The sequence below is a fragment of the Bubalus kerabau genome, chromosome 21 (genome assembly GCF_029407905.1).
Source record: "Bubalus kerabau isolate K-KA32 ecotype Philippines breed swamp buffalo chromosome 21, PCC_UOA_SB_1v2, whole genome shotgun sequence".
NCBI lineage: Eukaryota > Metazoa > Chordata > Mammalia > Artiodactyla > Bovidae > Bubalus > Bubalus kerabau.
The window spans coordinates 28,185,025-28,207,801 of NC_073644.1; the positions used below are offsets into that span (position 1 = coordinate 28,185,025).

General features: G+C 34.3%; 1 protein-coding gene across 7 annotated transcripts in view; it reads right to left on the minus strand.

The window, feature by feature from the left end:
• Positions 1–10,310: 10,310 nt before the first annotated feature.
• Positions 10,311–22,777, minus strand: part of RNF138 (ring finger protein 138) — a 39,043-nt gene continuing 26,576 nt past the window's right edge. For 3 of the 7 annotated variants that reach the window (XM_055559015.1, XM_055559021.1, XM_055559022.1), the window contains exons 4-8: positions 22,228–22,343; positions 16,597–16,653; positions 13,832–13,943; positions 12,058–12,165; positions 10,311–10,495 (exon numbers count right to left, since the gene is read on the minus strand). In XM_055559015.1, the coding sequence (XP_055414990.1) occupies positions 10,427–10,495; positions 12,058–12,165; positions 13,832–13,943; positions 16,597–16,653; positions 22,228–22,343 (462 nt within the window). In that variant the 3' untranslated portion in view covers positions 10,311–10,426. The remainder of the gene's footprint in view (positions 10,496–12,057; positions 12,166–13,831; positions 13,944–16,596; positions 16,654–22,227; positions 22,344–22,777) is intronic. The other 4 variants (XM_055559016.1, XM_055559018.1, XM_055559017.1 and 1 more) reach the window with 4 other exon arrangements.

A 22,777-nucleotide genomic window follows, 5' to 3' on the forward strand; every position in this document is an offset into this window, starting at 1 on the left:
TCAAATACACAAGTTTTTAAAAGAAATTGCATATGATGTTGCTTAAGGACGTTGTCTTTGTAGGATGGTAGTTTTAAGGAATAAATTTATGTTAGGAAACAGTACAGTATCTTACTTATACTCTAGATAAGCAATAAGCAATCATAAGTAGAAAGTGTCAGTTCTCCAACAGTACTTTCTATGAATATTTTTGTTAATAAAATCCAACTATGTAAATATTCAGAAAACTAATGTTTTATTATATTCAAGATTATATACTATGACAAAAAATTTTTTTACACCATAATACATTCATTATGGGTTCATTAAATGTTAAGATTGATTTTTAAGGGAGTTTCTACATTTAAGAATGTACCACATTTTTGAAGGGTAAAAGTAGTATTATCATCTCAATTAGATGCAGAGAAGCATTTGACAAAATTCAGCATCTATTAATGATAAAAACTCTCAACAAAGTGGGTATAGAGGGAACATACCTTAACAAAATCAAAGACATTTATCACAAACTCACAGCTAACATATTCAACAGTGAAAAGCTGAAAGCTTTTCCTCTACAATTAGGAACAAGCCAAGGATGCCCACTCTTCCCACTCGTATTCAACACAGAACTGGAGGGAATTCTCTGGCAGTGCAGTGGTTTAGGACTCTGTACTTTCACTGCTAAGGACACAGGTTCAATCCCTGGTCAGGGGCAAGCTGCACAGTGCAGCCAAAAAGAAACAGCACTTAAGCAAGAAAGAGAAAAGGTATTCAAGTTGTAAAGAAAGAAGTAAAACTGCCACAATTTGCACGATACAATATTACTTACAGAAAACCCTAAAAACTACCAAAAACCTGTTGGAAATACACAAAATCAGTAAACTCGATGGATACAAAATTAATATATAGAAACATGTGATATTTATATATATTAGTGACAAAGTATCAGAAAGAGAAATTAAGAAAAATCCCACTTACAATTGTATAGAAACAAACAAAATACTTGGGAATAAGGTTAACCAAGAAGGTAAAAGACTTGCACCTTGAACACTGTATGACGAGACTTCCCTGGCAGTCCAATGGTTAAGACTCTACTTCCACTGCAGGGGGTGTGGGTTCAATGCCTAGTTGGGGAACTAAGACCCCTCACATTATGTCATGCTTGTGCAGTATGCCACCCCTCCCCAAAAAAGTGTAAGACATGATTAAAGAAATTAAAGAAGACAGAAATGGAAAGATATTCTGAGGTCATGGGTTGGAAGAATATTGTTAAAGTGTCCAGACTACCTAAGGCAGTTTACAGATTCAATGCAATTCTTTTAAAAATTTCAGTGAATTTTTAATAGAATTAGAACAAATTCTAAAATTTTTATGGAACCACAGAGACCCTGAATAGCCAAAGCAATCTTGAGAAAGTAGAACGGAGCTGGAAGGATCATGATCCTTGATTTCAAACTATACTATAAAACTACAGTAATCAAGACAATATGGAATGAGTATAAAAACAGACACACTAATCAATCGAAGTGAACAGAGTACAGAAATAAACCCATACATATATGGACAACTGATTTATGACAAAGAAGCCAAGAACCTACAATGGGAGAGAGGTCAGTCTGTTCAATAAATAGTATTGAAAAACTGGGCAGCCATATGCAAAAGAATGAAACTAGACCACTATCTTACACCATACACAAAACTTAACACAAATCCAGTTAAAGATTTGAAGATAAGACCTGAAACCATAAAATTCCTAAAAGAAACAGAGGCAGTAACCTCCTTGGCATGTTTTAGCAATTTTTTTTTTTTAGATCTGACTCCAAAGGCAAAGGAAACAAGCAAAATAAATAAGACTACATCAAACTAAAGGCTTCTTCACAGAAAGGGAAACTAACAACAAAATGACAAGGTAACCTATGGAATGAGAGAAGATAATAACAACTGACATACCTAATAAGAGGTTAATATTGAAAACATACAAATAACTTATACTACAACAACAAATACAAAGCAAGTATATAAAAAATAGGTAGAGAATCTGAATAGATATTTCCAAAGAAAGATAAACAGATGGCCAAGAGGTACATTAAAAGATGTTCAACATCACTATCAGGAAAATGAAAATTAAAAGTCATAATGAGGCATCATCTCAAAATTGTTAAGACTGGCTATAATCAAAAAGACAAGAAACAACAAGTGTTGGAGAGAAGGTGGAGAAAAGGATATCCCCGTAGACTACTGGTGGTAATGTTAAATTGGTGCAGCCACCATGGAAGACAGTATGGAGGCTCCTCAAAAAGTAACACTGCCATATAATCCAGTTATTCCACTTCTGGGTATTTATCTGAAGAATATGAAAACAAACTAGAAAAGATATATGCACTCCTATATCCATGGAAGCTTTATTTATTTAACCCAAGATATCCAAGTGTCCATCAAGAAGTAAACAGATAAAGAAGATGAGTTACATATACGCAATGTACGAAAGATTTCAATGCAATATTGTAGCAATGGAATACTGGCCATAAAAGACATGACATCTAAAACACAGGTGGACTTTGAGGGTATTTTGTGAAGTGAAACACAAATACCCTATGACTTCACTTATATGTGGAATCTAAAAAAATCATGTGAAATAAAACATATACAAATCATTGGCAGAGAACAGACTGGTGCTCACCAGAAGGCAAGGGAAATGGCAGAGAGGGTGAAATGGGTGAATGAGATCAAGTGCATGGTGATGAATGATAATTAGACTTATGGTGATTACTTTTGTAGCATATACAAATATCAATTTACAAAACACTGTATATCTGGAACTTATATGGTGTCATATACCAATCTTACCTCAATAAATATAAAAAGAATGTACCATACTTCTTGCAGACACCAACAAATAGATACTAAAATGTATGCGGAAATGCAAAAGACCTGTAATGAACAAAACAGTTTTGACAAAGAACAAAGTTGGAGGACTTTCTTATGGACTCCAATACTCACCATAAAGTTAACAATTATCAAGACATTGTAGTACTGGCATAACAACAGATATAGATGTACAGCAAAGAATGCAGAGTCCTAAAATAAATCCTGTTACTATGGTCAACAGATTGTTATCAAAGGTGCCAAGGGAATTTGTCGGTGAAAAGCAAAGTCATGTACTGGCTATCTACATGCAAGAACCATACTTCACGCCATACAATAATCAACTTTAAAGAGATCACAGACTTAAATGGAAGAGCAAAAACAATAAAACTTAAAAAGAAAACATTAAATAAAAAATCCGACACCCTGGGTTAGGCAAAGATTTCTTATATAAGACACCAAAGACACAGAACCATGAAAGGAAGAAAAAAACGATCAAATTGAACTCATCGAAATTCAAAATTTTTTACTTCACACCATTAAGAAAATGTAAAGAATGTGCTAAAACAATTTTAACTTACAAAACAAAACATGTTCTCTATCAAAAGGGTGGTACATGAACCCCTGGGAAGGGGAAATGGTTTCTGAACATGAACACCTCCAAGGGTCTATAAGATCAAAAATATTTTCATAAAAACACTGACATTTTTAATTGCCTTAGTGTGTTGTTTGCGGTGTTAGTGCCTTATATGAATCAAGGCAGTGGCACCAAACACACTAGTTTTTACATCATGTATTCAAGTGCAGGGACTTCCCTGGTGGCTCAGACAGTAAAGAATCTGCCTGCAATGCAGCAGACCCTGGTTTGATCCCTAGATATGGAAGAGCCCCTGGAGAAGGGAATGCCTACCCATTCCAATATTCTTGCCTGGAGATTCTCAAGGACAGAGGTGCCTAATTGGCTACAGTCCATGGGGTCACAAAGAGTCAGACATGACTGAGCTACTAACACCCAAGTGCAGAGTCTTTGATTAAGTAAGATATTAAGAGAGATCTGTAAAGATGCCAAACAATGCCACTCCTCTCAATGAAACATTTCTTAAGTTATTTTCCACTAAAAATATTAACATTAATGTAATGAGCTTAATATTCTATCTGGAAACAGAAAACTGTTGGTGTAAAGTAATGCTAAACAAACATTCATGAACTTTTCAAAAAGGTCAGAAAAACAATTTAAAACCTTAAAGGTTAGGGATTTCCTTGGCAGTCCAGTGACTAAGACATCACCTTTCAATGCAGGGGTTATGGGATCCCTGGTCAGGGAGCCTAAGATGCCGCGTGGCCAAAAAACCAAAACATAAAACAGGAGCAATATTGCAACAAATTCAATAAAGACTTTAAAAATGGTCCACATCAAAAAAACTTACCAAAAAAAAAGAGGGGTGGGGTCTTAAAGAGACAACCGAATAACCTAGGCAATCATATAAAAGCTATTCAAGTCATCTGTTAATATTACAAATATTGTACTTTTTTCTTCTCAACAGGATGACAATCAGCTGATTATTCTTTATAAAGATTATTTTTAAAGATATTTTTTATTTAAAATTTCTTTTTCTGGATAATTTGTAATTCTTGGAGACAAAGACAACCCTCAGAATGGAAGAAAATAATAGCAAACGACACAACTGACAAAGGATTAATTTCCAAAATATACAAGCAGCTGATACAACTCAATACTAGAAAAACAAACAACCCAATCAAAAAGTGGGGAAAAGACCTAAACAGACCTTTCTCCAAAGACATACAAATGACTAACAAACACATGAAAAGATGCTCAACATAGTTCATTCAGTTCAATTCAGTCACTCAGTTGTGTCTGACTTTTGCGACCCCATGAATTGCAGCACGCCAGGCCTCCCCGTCCATCACCAACTCCCAGAGTTCATACAAACTCACGTCCAAGTCAGTGATGCCACCCAGCCATCTCATCCACTGTCGTCCCCTTCTCCTCCTGCCTCCAATCCCTCCCAGTATCAGAGTCTTTTCCAATGAGTCAACTCTTCACGTGAGGTGGCCAAAGTACTGGAGTGTCAGCTTTAGCATCGTTCCTTCCAATGAACACCCAGGACTGATCTCCTTCAGAATGGACTGGTTGGATCTCCTTGCAGTCCAAGGGACTCTCAAGAGTCTTCTCCAAAACCACAGTTCAAAAGCATCAATTCTTCGGTGATCAGCCTTCACAGTCCAACTCTCACATCCATACATGACTACTGGAAAAACCATAGCCTTGACTAAACAGACCTTTGATGGCAAAGTAATGTCTCTGCTTTTGAATATGCTATCTAGGTTGGTCAAAACTTTCCTTCCAAGGAGTAAGTGTCTTTTAATTTCATGGCTGCAGTCACCATCTGCAGTGATTTTGGAGCCCAGAAAAATAAAGTCTGACACTGTTTCCACTGTTTCCCCATCTATTTGCCATGAAGTGATGGGACCAGATGCCATGATCTTAGTTTTCTGAATGTTGAGCTTTAAGTTAGCTTTTTCACTCTCCTCTTTCATTTTCATCAAGAGGTTTTTTAATTCCTCTTCACTTTCTGCCATAAGGGTGGTGTCATCTGCACATCTGAGGTTATTGATATTTCTCCCAGCAATCTTGATTCCAGGTTGTGCTTCTTCCAGCCCAGTGTTTCTCATGATGTACTCTGCATAGAAGTTAAATAAGCAGGGTGACAACATACAGCCTTGACATACTCCTTTTCCTATTTGGAACCAGTCTGTTATTCCATGTCCAGTTCTGTTGTTTCCTGACCTGCATATAGGTTTCTCACGAGGCAGGTCAGGTGGTCTGGTATTCTCATCTCTTTCAGAATTTTCCACAGTTTATTGTGATCCACACAGTCAAAGGCTTTGGCACAGTCAATAAAGCAGAAATAGATGTTTTTCTGCAACTCTCTTGCTTTTTCAATGATCCAGCTCATTAGAGAAATGCAAATCAAAACTACAATGAGACACCACCTCACACCAGTCAGAATGGTCATCATCAAAAAGTCTACAAAGAATAAGTGCTGGAGAGGGTGTGGAGAAAAGGGAATGCTCTTGCACTGTTGGTGGGAATGTAAATTGATACAGCCACTATGGAAAATGGTATGGAGATTCCTTAAAAAACTAGAAATAAAACCATCATATGACCCACCAATCCCACTCCTAGGCATATACCCTGAGGAAACCAAAATTGGAAAAGACACACATATCCCATTGTTCACTGCAGCACTATTTATAATAGCTAGAACATGGAAGCAACCTAGATGTCTGTCAACAGATGAATGGATCAAGAAGTTGTGGTACATACACATAATGGAATATTACTCAGCCATAAAAAAGGACGCCTTTGAGTCAGTTCTAATGAGGTGGATGAACCTAGAACCTATTATACAGAGTGAAGTGAGTCAGAAAGAGAAAAATAAATACTGTATTCTAACGCATATATACGGAATTTAGAAAAACGGTACTGAAGAATTTACTTACAGGGCAGCAGTGGAGAAACAGAGAATAGACTTGTGGATGTGGGGAGAGGGGAGGAGAGGGTGAGATGCATGGGGAGAGTACCATGGAAACTTACATTACCATAGGTAAAATAGATAGCCAACAGGAATTTTCTGTATGGCTAAAGAAACTCAACAGGGGCTCTGTATCAACCTAAAGGAGTGGGATGGGGAGGGAGATGGGAGGGAGATGGGAGGGAAGTTCAAAAGGGAGGGGATATATATATACCTATGGCTGATTCATGTTGAGGTTTGACAGAAAACAACAAAATTCTGTAAAGCAATTATCCTTCAATTAAAAAATAAATAAATCTTTAAAAAATTATAAAAAAAAATCAAGATTTTCCAAACAAAATTGTATAGAAATTGAAGAGATCTTCCAGATGTAAACATAACTGTTAAATTTGTACTGAATACACAGTAAAGACAACAGGCTCTACTTCAAAAACTCTGCATATTAACTCTTAACCTCCACAGTCCATAGGTGAGAGGCTACACGATTTGTTCCAAACCACAGGAAGTGTTATCAACTTGCAGAACCATCAAAACCAGGCTATCTAGTCCAAGAAGCTAGGCTTGGTTGTTTTAAGAGCTTTTAGTACCCCATGAAGATACATTTACTCCCTTCTTCTATATCAACTGCAGCAGCCCTTTTTAAGCTTCTATTGGTAGTGTTACACACTACTGCCAGAAAATACAGTCCTGACGTATTTATTAAAATCTTGTTCCTAACAAAATGCCCTTGAAAACAGTATGAGAAAGGTCAGTTTCTTACCTTGGTTCAGTGGAAAACCATTTAGTTATACTCTTCACCTGTTTTCCAGTTATTACAAAAGGAATTCCAGTCAGTTTTCAGGTTTTATCTAGGCGTGGAACCACTAGGAATCAACATACATGAAAAAAGAACCACTTGTAATTCACTTAATTTTCACACACAAATATTTAAAAGCAGCTTTAGAAGCAACTTTTTAGCTTTACTGTTTTGGAAAATAGACAAGTTATTATAGACAGCTGCAGACTAAAAACTGATCTACAAATTTCAAAACACTATTGAACAAAAGTTAGTAACTATTAATCAAAAAGATATAATCTTTACTGAGTGCTTCCACCTATAAGAGTATAAAAACAGGCAAAACAATTTGTGATGTTAGTGTTGAGTTGGCAATCAAACAAGAGGACTTATGGGATTCTCTGTATCCTTTTAATCTCTTGGTAAAACTCATTTCTATTCCCCATCTTCTTCAGAACTACACTGCCTAACTAGAAAATTACATTGTAAACTAAGTGGTATCACAGAATGAGTTTTTAATTCATATTTCTATTAGTTTTATACTATATGTATTCACATGTATTCTAGGCCACACCTTTTCTACAAATATCACCACCTCCAGAGAGGGTTTATTCTTTGAGTAGCAGCCCTAAAGGGGTTCCTATCAAGTTATAATTCACTGAAGATTGTAATACTCACTAAGCATGCAACAGGTATATGACATTGTGTTTGGCAATACATTCTTATAACCCTGATACCTTATTTAAGGGTAACTTTTCCATTTAAAAATGTCTGTTAACCAGTTAACTAGCTTTCTGCCTGGTTGCTATTAAATTGCAGGGCTTGAAAACCCTGCTGTGTGAACAGTTGATAAAATAGCTTTATAAGTTGATTAACATTTGAAATAAAGATAAAATAGGTTTGTAAAGTTACTCCCAACATACAGCATCAGCATGTGGTGCTTTCTCCTATCCACGTTTTTAAATGCAAAATAATGGGTTATCTCCTACGTGTCTTCCTGGGTGAGTTATGAGATTTAAATGCTATCATGTTTGTCTCTAGACAAAATTTTAATTAGACACACAAGTAGGAGAAAACCATGTTTAATTGAAAAATAAAGCAATATATCTAAAATAAGACTCTGCTTAACAACATAAACTTTTGAGGCCTGTTAAGTGGTACTGTGAAATTTAGGTGTAAAGCATCAACAGTTTCCTCCCTATTCCTAAACCACTGATCAAAGGATGGGAGGTTTTCAACAAGTATTTCCATACTGAGGAGTTCCCAGGTAACAGCAAGTAAAAGTTGGTATTTTCCTTATAAAAAACTTTTATGAAAGACACCAAGACAATAAAATGATATTTAACTAATCCACAAATTTCAAAATACAGTTTCATCAAGATGATCTCTACAATTTTCCTTTAAAGAAGTTCTCAAATCTCAGAATGGTTTTACTTGACATACTGGAAGTACTAAATTCTGAAACAAAGTACTAAAGTTATTGCTTTCAACTGGAAAAATCTATGGTCAAAAGTCTTTTTTAAAAAGGGTTCATTAAACAGCTATTCTTATAATTACACTCATGTAACTGCGGAGAAACGTTCAACCACATAGTAAACATCACTCTTTAGGGTGACAGAAACAAGGCGTATGTTAAGATGTATGGCTTTTTTGGTGATTGCTATTACTACCCATAAATAAAGTCATTACTGTTTGAAAAAGGTTTTTACAAAACTCCGTTCCAAAATTAACATTTTTATTAAATCAAGTTAAAAAAACATTCACTGTAGAAAAGTCAACAAGGGTTTTAACAAAACCAAAATATACCTTTTTATACAACATATGTATATATTAGCAGCAAACTACTTCTGAGATTTTATGTTCTTTTAGTTATTTGTTTTAAAGAAAGCATAAACAATTATATTAGTATGGAATGTCAGCTAATCCACTCTTTAGCTTTATTCTGTCATTTGGGCCTTCTAGTATAAGTTATTTTATGATTTTTATTAATGAATACGAAGAATGAACTCAATTTTGACTAAAATGTAGTGAAACAGAGTGGCTGGTAGGATCCATCTCACTACTATAGTCCCACATTATCTTTCAGATAACAAATGAGCACCATACAAACATATAATTGTGTAGGTGTGTAAACTCAGTTTTTAAGGTGTCATAGTAGCGAAGTAGACAACTTAGCATTTGACTGTTACTTTAAAAATTTGGTAACATACAAAATTTTAATCAACTCAGATGAACACATCAACCCCATATTACTAGTCCCTTTTAAAAATCTTAATAGAAATTCTGCATATAACCAGACAAATTGCATGCTTATATGTGTATATACACATACAAAAGTGCATGTATATATACATACACATCTTTAGCTTTGAACAAATTTCTAAACTGAGATGAAGTTAAACCTCTCATTTAAATATATAGAGAGAATGTAATATCACCAACTGCAAGTTTCTAATACAAGTTTCATCATAGCTAACCAGCAATTCTGTTACTGAAAATTCTGAGGCCAAAGAGCTGTAATTCAGCTTACTGTACTTTAGGCTTACATATTAGTCAGCCAAACAAACAAGATTTGATATTACCAACTTGTCCACCAAAGAAATCAATTTTTCTCTTGATATTTCCTTCTAACAGCAAAAAGGAAATATCTATACAATGAGTTTTTGCTTTTTAAAGAGTTAAAATTATTAAAGAAATCTCACTAGTCTTCAAAAATACTAAACATTATATAAATACAATTTTCTTATAGTTGAATTCTTCAGCTAGAATCTGTATTTAAAAAAGTTTCCTTTGGATTGTTTCATTTTGCACTTCAAGTCTCCATTTGCAACTCCAATAACTGGCTCAGTTTTGTTAGTTTATATTAATCACATCATTCAGAATTTGGTACTGTGTTACCTGTGTACAATAATGTCAATGGGAGGAACTGCACCAAATTTCAAAAGCAAGGGAAAATTCAAGAATATGTAATGCAAAAAAGGTAAGTACATTAGGGATTCTCTTTTCACCATTAATGAAGTATAATCCTTTTAATGTTTATAAAGATAATGTCCTAAGCTTTATCTTTTAACTTATCAAAAGAATTAAGTTTTTACATGGCCCACCTTTAGTTTTCAATAAAAAAACTAAAACAATAGACTGAATTACTTTTATTAATATACACATCAAGTTATTGAAATGGTGACTTCCTGTAGTTTTCTCCTTAAAGATGGCACTTGCAGGTACAAAGATGCAGAGGTGTCTACAGCCTTCAAATGTTTACTTGAAAAGATTCTTCAACCGCAGTTTGATACTGGGTTTCCTCATCTAGCTGAAGATTCTAAAAATGTAACATTAACATGTCAATAGGAAAAACATATTCAATTACTCAATACTTTGCCCAATACATTACACATCTTGATACACATTATATACACTTGAAACCGTTTATGTTACAATATAAACTTTAAAAATAAGAACTAAAATTTAAAAATTCAGTTATAACTATTTATAAATAACTAATAAACAAGAGAGGATCAGCAGAGAATGAAATTTGAGAGTTACAATGCCTGATGCTAACCCGAATTAACAGCATCTTAATCATAATATAAAGATTACAACTAAAGTCCACTTAATTTGCTTATACTATTACGTCTTAACTTAAAAAATTCTATTTCCTTTCAATTATGGTCCATGGATGCTTTAAAATAGGCCTCCTCTTTTACAATCTCAAATAATTAAAATTAAATGTTCTTCTGTGGCAAGGTAAAACAATCTGACAATCAGATCAAAAGTGGTTCACAAAATATATTTTTGTTTTTCCAAACATAATTCTCCAGATGCAGTAACCTTTCTTACATCGAGAATTCAGAATAATCTATAATTACACCATAAAAATGCTAAAATTATCAGACTACACCTGAATTCTACATATAGTTGACTATTTTTATACAGTATCGTTAAAAAGTACAAATTACACAAAATAAAAAATATGTATCAAGGATGATGTAATTTCAACACTGGAGGGGCAGAGGAAATGTAAATTCTGTTCCTGCCAATCTCAGAATTGCCCATGCCTGTGCTCACCTAAACATAAAAACAAGTATGTACCATTTCTTGTCAGGCTGAATCTTAATAAGACTTTTAATTCACTGAAGATGAATAAAATGCAAATTCATAATTAATAAAAGTCATCTAATTTTTTTAAACTATCAAGACACATTTTGGAAGTAAAAATTAAATTCATGCTTTGCTCTGGAGATCCATTTTTATATAACTTCCCTCATGTACTCTGTTAAAGCAGTGAACTAAGGCCAGAATCTGCTATTCAGCCTGGCTGTACCCTGGGTCAGGAAGATCCCCTAGAGAAGGGATCCACTTCACTATTCTTGCCTGGACAGTTCCATGGACAGAGGAGTCTGGTGGGCTACTGTCCATGGGGTTGCACAGTCGGACACAACTGAGTGACTAACACTCTCACTTTCATTACTTAATAAATAAGCTCTGCATTTTTAAAAAGAATGTCTCTCACATGTAGATATTATGAGTTTAACAAGCTACTTACACTACACAAGAAGTACATCGTCTAGCTGTCATACCAACTTTACTTTTCTAGCAGGTATAATTTTTCTTAAATCTAGATAATATTCATATAAATCAGCATCTTGTTAATCCAGGGGTTTGCTCGTCCTCTATTAATAACCTCTCTAGTATAGGAGGTGGACAATAAGTTCACCACGTACACAAACCAAAGTTCACCTATGTTATTATAAAATCAACAGAACTTGCTCTTTATCGATCCAACATGATACAGTATTTCACCTCAAAACTCATCCAGACTGAAAGGTTAATGTGACTTCAATATTTAAAAAGTATTCTCTTAATATTGAAAAATTCACTTACCACAAATTCTCCATAATCAAACTGATGTCTTTGATTTAGATGACTAACAAAATTTCTAGTAACCTGGCTAGGATCTCCCCAAGGAAGAGACACACAAATAGGACACGTCTATAAGAAACAGAATATTTCAAATAAAAAATAATGAAAATAACTCAACATTATTATTGAAAGTATTAAAACAACACGTTACCAAAAAATTTTATATGAAGCACTTCTAAGGGCCAAATTTCATGACTAGATTATTTCTAGACCAAATTACCTTAGATAAATTATACTAATCTGACACAACACAATAAAAAGAGAGATATTATATATTCTATTACTTAAATCTGATTATTCTACTTTTTAACAAAAACACCACATCCAGCCTTAACCAACTGTAATGACAATTATCGTTAATCAGTATGTAATCTCTGTTCAAGGGGCTCTCAAAGCAAGAACACTTAAGTAGTTTGCCATTCCCACCATGGACCACATTTTGTCAGAACTCACCACCATGACCAATCTGTCTTGGGTGGCCCTGTACCGCATGGCTCATGATTTCACTGAGTTACACAAGGCTGTGATCTATGTGATCATTTTGGTTAGCTTTCTGTGATTGTGGGTTAAGAAATGCAAAAAGGCAAAATGGTTATCTAAGGAGGCCTTACAAACAGCTGAGAAAAGAAGAAAAGCGAAAAGCAATGGAGAAAGGGAAAAATATACTCAACTGAATGCAGAGTTCCAAGGAGCAACAAACAGATGTAAGAAAGCTTTCTTAGGTGAACAGTGCAAAGAAACAGAGGAAAACAATAGAATGGGAAAGCCTAGAGATTTCTTCAAGAAAATCAGAGATACCAAGGTAACATTTCATACAAAGATGGGCACAATCAAGGACAGAAAAGGCAAGGACCTAACAGAAGCAGAAGAGATTAAGAAGACGTGGCAAGAATACTCAGAATTGTACAAAAAAGATCTTAATGATCTGGATAACCATTATGGAATGGTCACTCACCTAAAGCGACCCTATGGACCGTACCCTGCCAGGCTCCTCTAACCCATGGGACTCTCTAGGCAAGAATACTGGAGTAGGCTGCCATTTCCTTCTCCAGGGGAATCTTCCTGACCTAGGGATCAAACCCACGTCTCTAATGTCTCCTGCATTGGTAGGCGGGTTCTTTACCACTAGAACCACCATTCTGCAAAGATACAATTTTACCACTAGAACCACCATTCTGCAAAGATACAATTTTACCACTAGAACCACCATTCTGCAAAGATACAATTTACAAAGCTACCCCTCGGTAATGAGTCCTCAGTTCCTTTCCTTACTTTGCTCTTTCCAAGCTCTTCTCTTACTTTACCCTCACAATAAGCCTCTCTCTTCTTATAAGTTAGTTACTGGGATTTTTTTTTTTTAATAAGATTTTTTTGTTTTGAGGTGGACAATTTTTAGTCTTTACTGAATTTATTACAGTATGCTTCTGTTTTATGTTTTGGTTTCTTGGCCATAAGGTATGTGGGATCTCAGAGATCCCAGACCAGGGATGGAACCCCTACCCACCACGCACTGGAAGGCGAATCTTAACCACTGGACTGCCAGGGAAGTTTCTAGTTACTAGAATTTTAAGTATCTCATTTTGCTTCATAGTTATCAATCTTTTGATGACAAAATATACCTTACTGATAATGTCCCATCCAAATTTAAATTAACCACTGTCCCTTGTACACATGAAGGGAAATAAATAGAACAGCATTCCTTAAACAGAAGACTGTCGTAAACACACATACTTACCACAGGAACTATCTGAAATAGGTGATTACTGTTACAATGATCCAGTAAACGCTGTCTGGTAAAATTTGATTCTTGACACAAGGGACACTTAAAGGTAGGATGCCCAGAAGAACTAAAAAACAATTTTAAAGTAAGCATACTGAAATTTGAAATTGTAATGTAAGAATGATGCACTCCTATTTTTTGATCAATTACTATTTCTTTCTTTAAAAGTTACAATTATTAAACTAATCAAAGATTCTTTCATTTTTTGAAAACTATGTTTTCAATAAATAACCTACAAGAGATATTCCCAAACAATCTCAGTTTACAGTTCTCTTATTGTCTAGGAAACTTTTTCATGGTGCCTCTAAAATAGGCCTTAACAAAAAGAAAAACAAACCCAGTTGTCCCATTAAGGAGATATGAACAACTTAATTCAGTCATTAATGTAACCAACATATATCACTGTATATCCCTTGAAAATTTTAAATATTCCATGATGTCCCAGTATGGAAACACCATATCTAGGAAATTAAAATTTTTTAAAGGCTTCCATAAATATGGTATATAACTTTAATTTATCCTAGTTTCTAAGAATATACACACAAAATTCACAGAAAAATGAAAACATCAATTATTAGAATGATCAACATTTCAAAATATTTTGAGGATCATACATCAATGCCTTTTAATCCCTCAATTTCAGCAAGGGACAGTTCAATATTGACAACTTTGCATAAATTATGCATGGAAGAAACCTGACCACAGTGACACAGAAAAGCTAACTACTTCCAATTTAATGTGATCCGTAAAGTAACTGAGGCTTTTCTAAACTGCTAAATTCCAGCATTATGTCTGAAGACTTAACAATTTAAAAATTTTAATTTAAAAATCCATCATTGGAGAAATGTTTGTTTAGTTCTTTGGCCCATTTTTTGATTGGGTGATTTATTTTTCTGGAATTGAGCTGCAGGAGTTGCTTGTATATTTTTGAGATTAATTCTTTGTCAGTTTCTTCATTTGCTATTATTTTCTCCCATTCTGAAGGCTGTCTTTTCACCTTGCCTATAGTTTCCTTCATAGTGCAAAAGCTTAAATTAGGTCCCATTTGTTTATTTTTGCTTTTATTTACATTACTCTGGGAGGTGGGTCATAGAGGATCCTGCTATGGTTTATGTCAGAGTGTTTTGCCTATGTTTTCCTCTAGGAATTTTATGGTTTCTGGTCTTACATTTTGATCTTTAATCCATTTTGAGTTTATTTCTGTGTATGGTGTTAGAAAGTATTCTAGTTTCATTCTTTTATAAGTGGTTGACCAGTTTTCCCAGCACCACTTGTTAAAGAGACTGTCTTTTTTCCACTGTATATTCTTGCCTCCTTTGTCAAATATAAGGTGTCCATAGGTGTGTGGATTTATTTCTGGGCTTTCTATTTTGTTCCACTGATCTATATTTCTGTCTTTGTGCCAGTACCATACTGTCTTGATGGCTGTAGCTTTGTAGTATAGCCTGAAGTCAAGCAGGTTGATTTTTCCAGTTCCATTCTTCTTTCTCAAGATTGCTTTGGCTATTTGAGGTTTTTTCGTATTTCCATACAAAGTGTGAAATTATTTGTCCTAGTTCTCTGAAAAATACCGTTGGTAGCGTGATAGGGACTGCACTGAGTCTACAGATTGCTTTGGGTAGTATACTCATTTTCACTATATTGATTCTTCCAATTCATGAACATGGTATATTTCTCCATCTATTTGTGTCATCTTTGATTTCTTTCATCAGTGTTTAATAGTTTTCTATACATAGGTCTTTTGTTTAGGTAGCTTTACTCCTAAGTATTTTATTCTTTTTGGTGCAATGGCAAATGGAATTGTTTCCTTATTTTCTCTTTCTGTTTTCTCATTGTTAGTGTATAGGAATGCAAGGGGTTTCTGTGTTAATTTTGTATCCTGCAACTTTACTATATTCATTGATTAGCTCTAGTAATTTTCTGGTGGAGTCCTTAGGGTTTTCTACGTAGAGGATCATGTCATCTGCAAACAGTGCGAGTTTTACTTCTTTTCCTATCTGGATTCCTTTTATTTCTTTTTCTTCTCTGATTGCTGTGGCTTAAACTTCCAAAACTATGTTGAACAGTAGTGGTGAGAGTGGGCATCCTTGTCTTGTTCCTGACTTTAGGGGAATTGATTTCAACGAACAGATAAGAAAGCTGTGGTACATATACACAATAGAATATTATTCAGCTATTAAAAAGAATGCATTTGAATCAGTTCTAATGAGGCGGATGAAACTGGAGCCTATTATACAGAGCGAAACACCAATATAGTATATTAACGCATATATATGGAATTTAGAAAGATGGTAACGATGATCCTATATGCAAGACAGCAAAAGAGACACAGATGTAAAGAGGAGATTTTTGGACTCTGTGGGAGAAGGCAAGGGTGGGATGATTTGAGAGAACAGCATTGAAACATGTATATTATCATATGTGAAATAGATTGCCAGTCTAGGTTTGACACATGAAACAGGGTGCTCAGGGCTGGTGCACTGGGATGACCCTGAGGGATAGAATGGGGAGGGAGGTGGGAGGGGGGTTCAGGATGGGGGACACATGTGATTCATGTGAATGTATGGCAAAAACCACCACAATGTTGTAAAGTAATTAGCCTCCAATTAAAATAAATAATTTTTTTTAATTAAAATAAAAATAAATTTAAAAAATAAAAATCCATCAGTACAAAGTGATAGGTATTATTTACTAAAGTAATAGAAATTTCCAAAGCTTACCCAGTATTCTCTTGGTAAGTTTCTATGTTATCAGATGCAGATGTTTCACTCCTGTTACTAAAGAATAATTGGTGGGGGGTGGGGGAGGGAAGAGAAGTTAATACCTCAAGTAATAAAGCACGATACAGATTCATTACCTGCTAATGAAGACAACTAGTTTGAATTTGTTTGAAAAGCCTGAACTTCAAATAGTTCTGAACTATGATATAATTATGGCATTAATTATTTTTTAAATAAATTCTGGTAAGAAGACTGCTTATGATGTCCTTATCATATCCTCTAAAACTTAACTTAGATATAGTTACAAAATTATAGAGAATACAGAATTCTGCAGAATTATCTTAAATCCACAGCATGAATATTTCCCCAGGTCCTTTAGACTTTCATATTAAGAGACTCTACCTCTACCTGGACTAGTAAGTTTTTGAATGCTGGGGCAGGATCAAGAATTTGTGAACTTTCTGGCTTGTAACTAGCACATAGCTTAGGGTTGCAGCATCCAAAATGGAGCAGGTTAAGAAAATATTTGAATGTTCACTATGTTTATATTTTCCAAAAAGGAACTAGGCTTTCTGACATTTAACATAGACAATAACTTGATGTCCTCACTCGGACCCCATGCCAGTGTTGTGTGTCACTTGCAGTATTAGAGAAAATCCTGAGAAAGGTGGGCATGCTATGGGGATTGTCACCTATGCATTACAGAATTTCATCAATGTAGTCAATTTTATAAAAACAAGACCTTTCAATAGCAGAAACATTAAAATAAAAATGAGATAGGCAGTGGACCAAAAAACTGTACCACACAAGAGCTTTGCTTACATCTGAGTATGAGTTAAAGAGTTGTAAAGCTTAGAAAGCTGATTATTCATGGGGTTCAGGATGGGGGGAAAAAAAAAAAGAAAACTGATTATTCATTTTTCTCTTAACAGAATGACAAACAATACTGTATCATCTACCTAACAGATGTTCTCCAATGACAGTCATTTCCCTTCTGGGAAAATACTGTTGTGTCTCCACACATATTCTCCACAAGGAAGCTTCCCTGATTTCAGAAGCTTTTTAGAAGGCTACTAACCATTATTTTGTATCTTTTTAGCAGTTATTAATCTGTTTCTGCAGCTAAAGGTGGAAACTAAAAACTGCTTTTAAAATAAATTTAAACTATGGAGATTACATTCATTAAAAGGATGTTATGACTTTAGCAAAAACAGGATGTCACCTGTTTTTTTAAGTCTCATATCTATACTTGGTAACAGATTTTTAAACTGTTTTCAAATCTCCCAAATAAATATAATCATTGGGTTTTGAACATACCCTTATAAAACATTATAAAAACTTCCAAATGGTTTGTAAGAACAACTATAACATCAAAAAAGATAAAAATTTCAACAAAAGCCCTTCTGAGATTTATCAAACAGGACTGAAAAATACAGGAATCTCAACCTATGCCATATTTCTTCCATTTGGATCTGTTATTTTGTGTGTTGTAGCTATCTTTTTCAGCCATGATAGTCATCAAGACCAAGTATCAATAATCTAAAGATTTGGATCTAAATCCAAATCTTTAAATTATTGTCACTGTATTAAATCAAGATTTTAAGAAATTTTAGAAATCAGAGTCAGCAATATTGTTTTCAATAAAAACAGTATTAAAACTTTAAGAATGAAAATATTTTATACCATTAAATAAAGCAACCTTATTTTTTAATTGGTGGAAAATTGCTTAAAAATTTTATGATGGTTTCTGCTGTGCAAACTTCTCTTTAAAGTACCTTTTTCATCTTAAGCATTTGCATGTTTTATAAAATAAACTATCAATCAGTACTATAAAATACATGCTTAGCCTTAAACACACATATACTGGGAGTATATTCTCAATTTTTTTCACTGGTAGGATATGCAATCACAAAACTTCCAATTTAAAGCACATCAAAGTTAATGCCCTTTTAACATGCTTTTCCCCTCTACTTCCTCTTACAGTTTCTCTACTTTCCATTATCACTTAGTTATCATCGTTCTAGCCCTTCCTGACTCTCCTATATCATGCCTACACTACTACTGGCTGCCTACTCGTATATTCTAGAAACGTACGAATGAGCTCAACGACAGAATATCTATTACTGGCAACCATATTATCAGTTTTTAAAAAACAATCATTTTATCTGATACAGAAAAACCATTCAATAAAATTCAACCTCCATAAATGGAAACAAAAACAAAAAACCCTCTGATAACCCACAATGCTTTTAAAAATACAAATGCCTAAACTTAAATAGCAGACTATCTGGGAATGGAGCCAGACACATATACTTTTTATAACCACATTAAAGATTCTAATTTGAGTAAGAACTATTCAATGGAGCAATCTTAAAATTCAGGATGACAGAATCACAGAACAGATGAAGAACATCTATGTTAAAAAACTATAGTAGTTTATTAAGTAGTTAAGAATATCTATGTTAAAAAACTATAGTAGTTCATTAAGTAGTAAACTGTACTTAATTATAAAATTTTAGACACATTCCCACTAAAATCAAGAATTTTTAAAAGGTACCTGTTATTAATACCGATAAAGATCCTATTTAATGCAATAAATCAAGTATGAAATAAAGCTGTAAGAAACAAATTGCACTGACAAACTAATAAGTTTCTATGTAATAAATCCAAAAGAATACATAGGAAAATTATTTAGAACTATTAGAACTAGTCACCAAGGTTTCTAAATACAAAATTACATAAAAATCCTTAATATTCCTACTCACTAGTAATAGCCATTTAGATTACAAAACAAGAAAAAAAGATCTATTTGTACGGCAACAAAAACTAAAGGCTTTCCTATCAACTAACATTTTCACTGTCACTACTACTAGGAAAAGATGTGTGTGTGTGTGCACTCAGTTGTGTCTAACTCTTTGCCATCCCTCAAGGACTCCAGCCCACCAGGCTCCTCTGTCCATGGGATTCTCCAGGAAAGAACACTGGAGTGGGTTGACATTTCCTTCTCCAGGGGGTCTTCCCAACACAGGCATTGAACCCATGTCTCTTGAGTCTCCTGCACTGGCAGGCAGGTTCTTTACCACTAGCACCACCTGGGAAGCCAGGAAACGATATACTAGAACATATTCATGTGTGCTCTAAATGGACTTCTTTTAGTGCATTTTTTTTAATGGAGAGACAAAAAGAAGGGAAACGGTGGGAAAAATAAGTATCATATGATGCCAGTTCTCTCCAAATTAATATACAATTTCAGTAAATTCAAACAATGCTGCCAATTAAAATCTCTACAGGGATTTTTTGGAAGCTCAAAAGTCTGATCCTAAAATTCATGTGGAATAGCAAAGAGCTAAAAATAAGAGAAACATTTTAATAAGTACAATAAGGAGAACTTTCCCTAGCTGATTTGATATTAAAACCTATTGTTGAAGCCACAATAATTAATGTAACATGGTTCTTGAGGAATAAATGAAGCAACACAACAGAATAGAGATGTATAGGACCAAAATGGCATCAGAAATCAGTGGGAAAGAATGGACTCCTCAATGAATGGTACTAGGACAAATGGTTATCACCTGGGGAAAACTTTTCCTACCTCACATTATACATCCAAAACAAATGCACAGGATATAAACATCATGAATAAGACTAGGAAGCCCATTCTATTAATACTAGATTAAAAAAAGACAGACAAGTAAACAAGAAAGACTTCAGAGTAACTAACACTTGGTCTAAGTTTTCTAAGAGAAGAAAAAGTCCACTAGCTGACAAAGTGTATGGGTTAGAATGGTGGTGAAAGTGTGGAGGTGAGGCAATGACGATGATTATGATGATGATGATAATTTAAAACTAATATTTAGGAAATTCCCTGGAGGTCTGGTGGTTAGGGGGCTTCCCTTGTGGCTCAGTTGGTAAAGAATCTGTCTGCAATGTGGGAAACCTGGGTTTGATTCCTGGGTTGGGAAGATCCCCTGGAGAAGGGAAAGGATACCCACTCCAGTATTCTGGCCTGGAGAATTCCAGGGACTAAGCCCATGGGGTCGCAGAGAGTCGGACACAACTGAGAAACTTTCAAAACTAGTGGTTAGGACTCTGGTACTTTCACTGCTGAGACTGCAGGTTCAATCCCTGGTCAAGGAACTAAGATTCCACAAGCTGCATGGTGTGACCAAAACAGAAAACAAGAAAGAAAAAAAAAAAGCTTAACATTCGTTGTTTTACTTGTATTGACCTATTTATTGACTCCCAATCCAATCAGGTGTTTAGTAGTATCATCACTACCCCTTTCTCTTTCAACCAAATGAGAAAACTGAGGTATACTTTCTTGCCAAACTCATACAATTAGTAAAGGAAAGAGTCTGGTACCCAGGCAGTCTGGTTCAAAGCCTTCATATTTAACAACTAAGTTATTCTGTTTCTCAAGAATGGAAAGGATATGGTGGGAATAATTCAACATAGCTAAGGCATATGATGCAGTAATGAGTAACCAAGAAGGACAAAGACTAAAATAGAAAGGTGAGTGCAGATAAGAAAGGGCTTTAGAATAAGGGATTTTGTCTTATTAAGCTAGTTGCTGAATTAGATCATTGAACTCCTTGAGAATGACACTGAGCCAAGTAAAATGAAAAGACTAGTAGTCTAAAAAACAAGTAATCAAAAAATTATTAAAAACCTTTACCAGAACAGTTTTAACTAAGGAGTTGAGAAGAAGCTTTATTATATTATGAGTGCTTAAGAGTGGTTAAATTACTGAAAATTAGCAACATGTAAAATGAAATGCTACTAAAATAAAATCTTAAAGACTTTGCTTAACATATCATCTCCTGGGAGCCTTTCTATAAAACTGCCAATACTGCCTTTCTTTACACAATTGTGTGCGCTTGCTGTTGATTTTTTAAAAAATTAAACATCTCATTTAGAGATACATGCATGGGTGATAATACCATAAAGAAAACAAAAGAATGAATAACCCAAAAAAGAGGATAGTGGTTATCTCTGGGAGTATGGGGTTCAAATGGAGCATGGGTATACAAGGAGACTCTAAGGGGCTGGAAAATGCTATATAATTTTTGATTTGGGTTAGTGAATAACCAGGGATTTGCTTTGTGACTAACTTTTAAACCACACATGTGCATTCTGGCTATTCTTATGCATAAAATACATTTCATAAAAATGTTTAATATACATAAACCTGATACAATAAGATACATATCAAACCAAAACCTAGCTTTAAAAGAATTGAGACTAACATAGAACTAATAATAGTACCAAGTCTCACTTTTACATGACATGTTTTATCAAAATAATGATTTCAAACAACTAGTAAAAAGATTCTAGTTTGCAAACACATTACTGAAAAGGGATTTCCTCTAGTTTTCAAGTAATTTCAGCTGCAAAAGAAAACACCTTCAATTCACAAATCTATTTTTCACTCAGACATGTAAATTTTCTTAAAGTAATTTTTACTTAAGCTTAAGATGAGCACAAAGTCCATTTCCCAGATTCAATTTAACCTGTGTCAAACTTATGAAGACAGGCAATTTAAAAACATAAACACACATAAATAAAACAAAAAATACCTTATATAGCCTCCCCCAAATTTCCATTTTAACTATAAAAATAAATATTGCTTACCTGTTTCCTACTGAATCTTGAGAGATCTGAAAGTTTGGAATGATAGAAGAAACACCATATTCATCTTGATACTTCTTACAAGATTTGTAATGATGTCTCATGCGATAGAATTTAATCTGTAAAGTATTGATTAAAAAAGCAATGTGACTTTCAAAAGAACAAACATTATATGATGCCATTTATATAAGGCAGAAGAGAATTCAGAGAGATAATGTAGAACATAGGTTACTAGATGGGGTGGGGAAGATGGCAGGGCAGCGGAACAGCAAGTTACAAGTTAACAGGTACAGATTTTCTGTTTGGGATGATGAAAAAATTCTGGAAATAGTGGTGACTGTTACACAATGCAGTGAATGTACTTAATACCACTGTATTGTACACTTAAAAATGGTGTGTTTTCTACATTACCATTCATAATACTGCACTAATTGTTCACTTGATGCCTCATTAAATTGTGTATATATGTGTGTACATATATATATAATACATATATATCATATACATATCATGTTTTCTTAGCAAATGGAAATATATGTAGATGTTTATTATA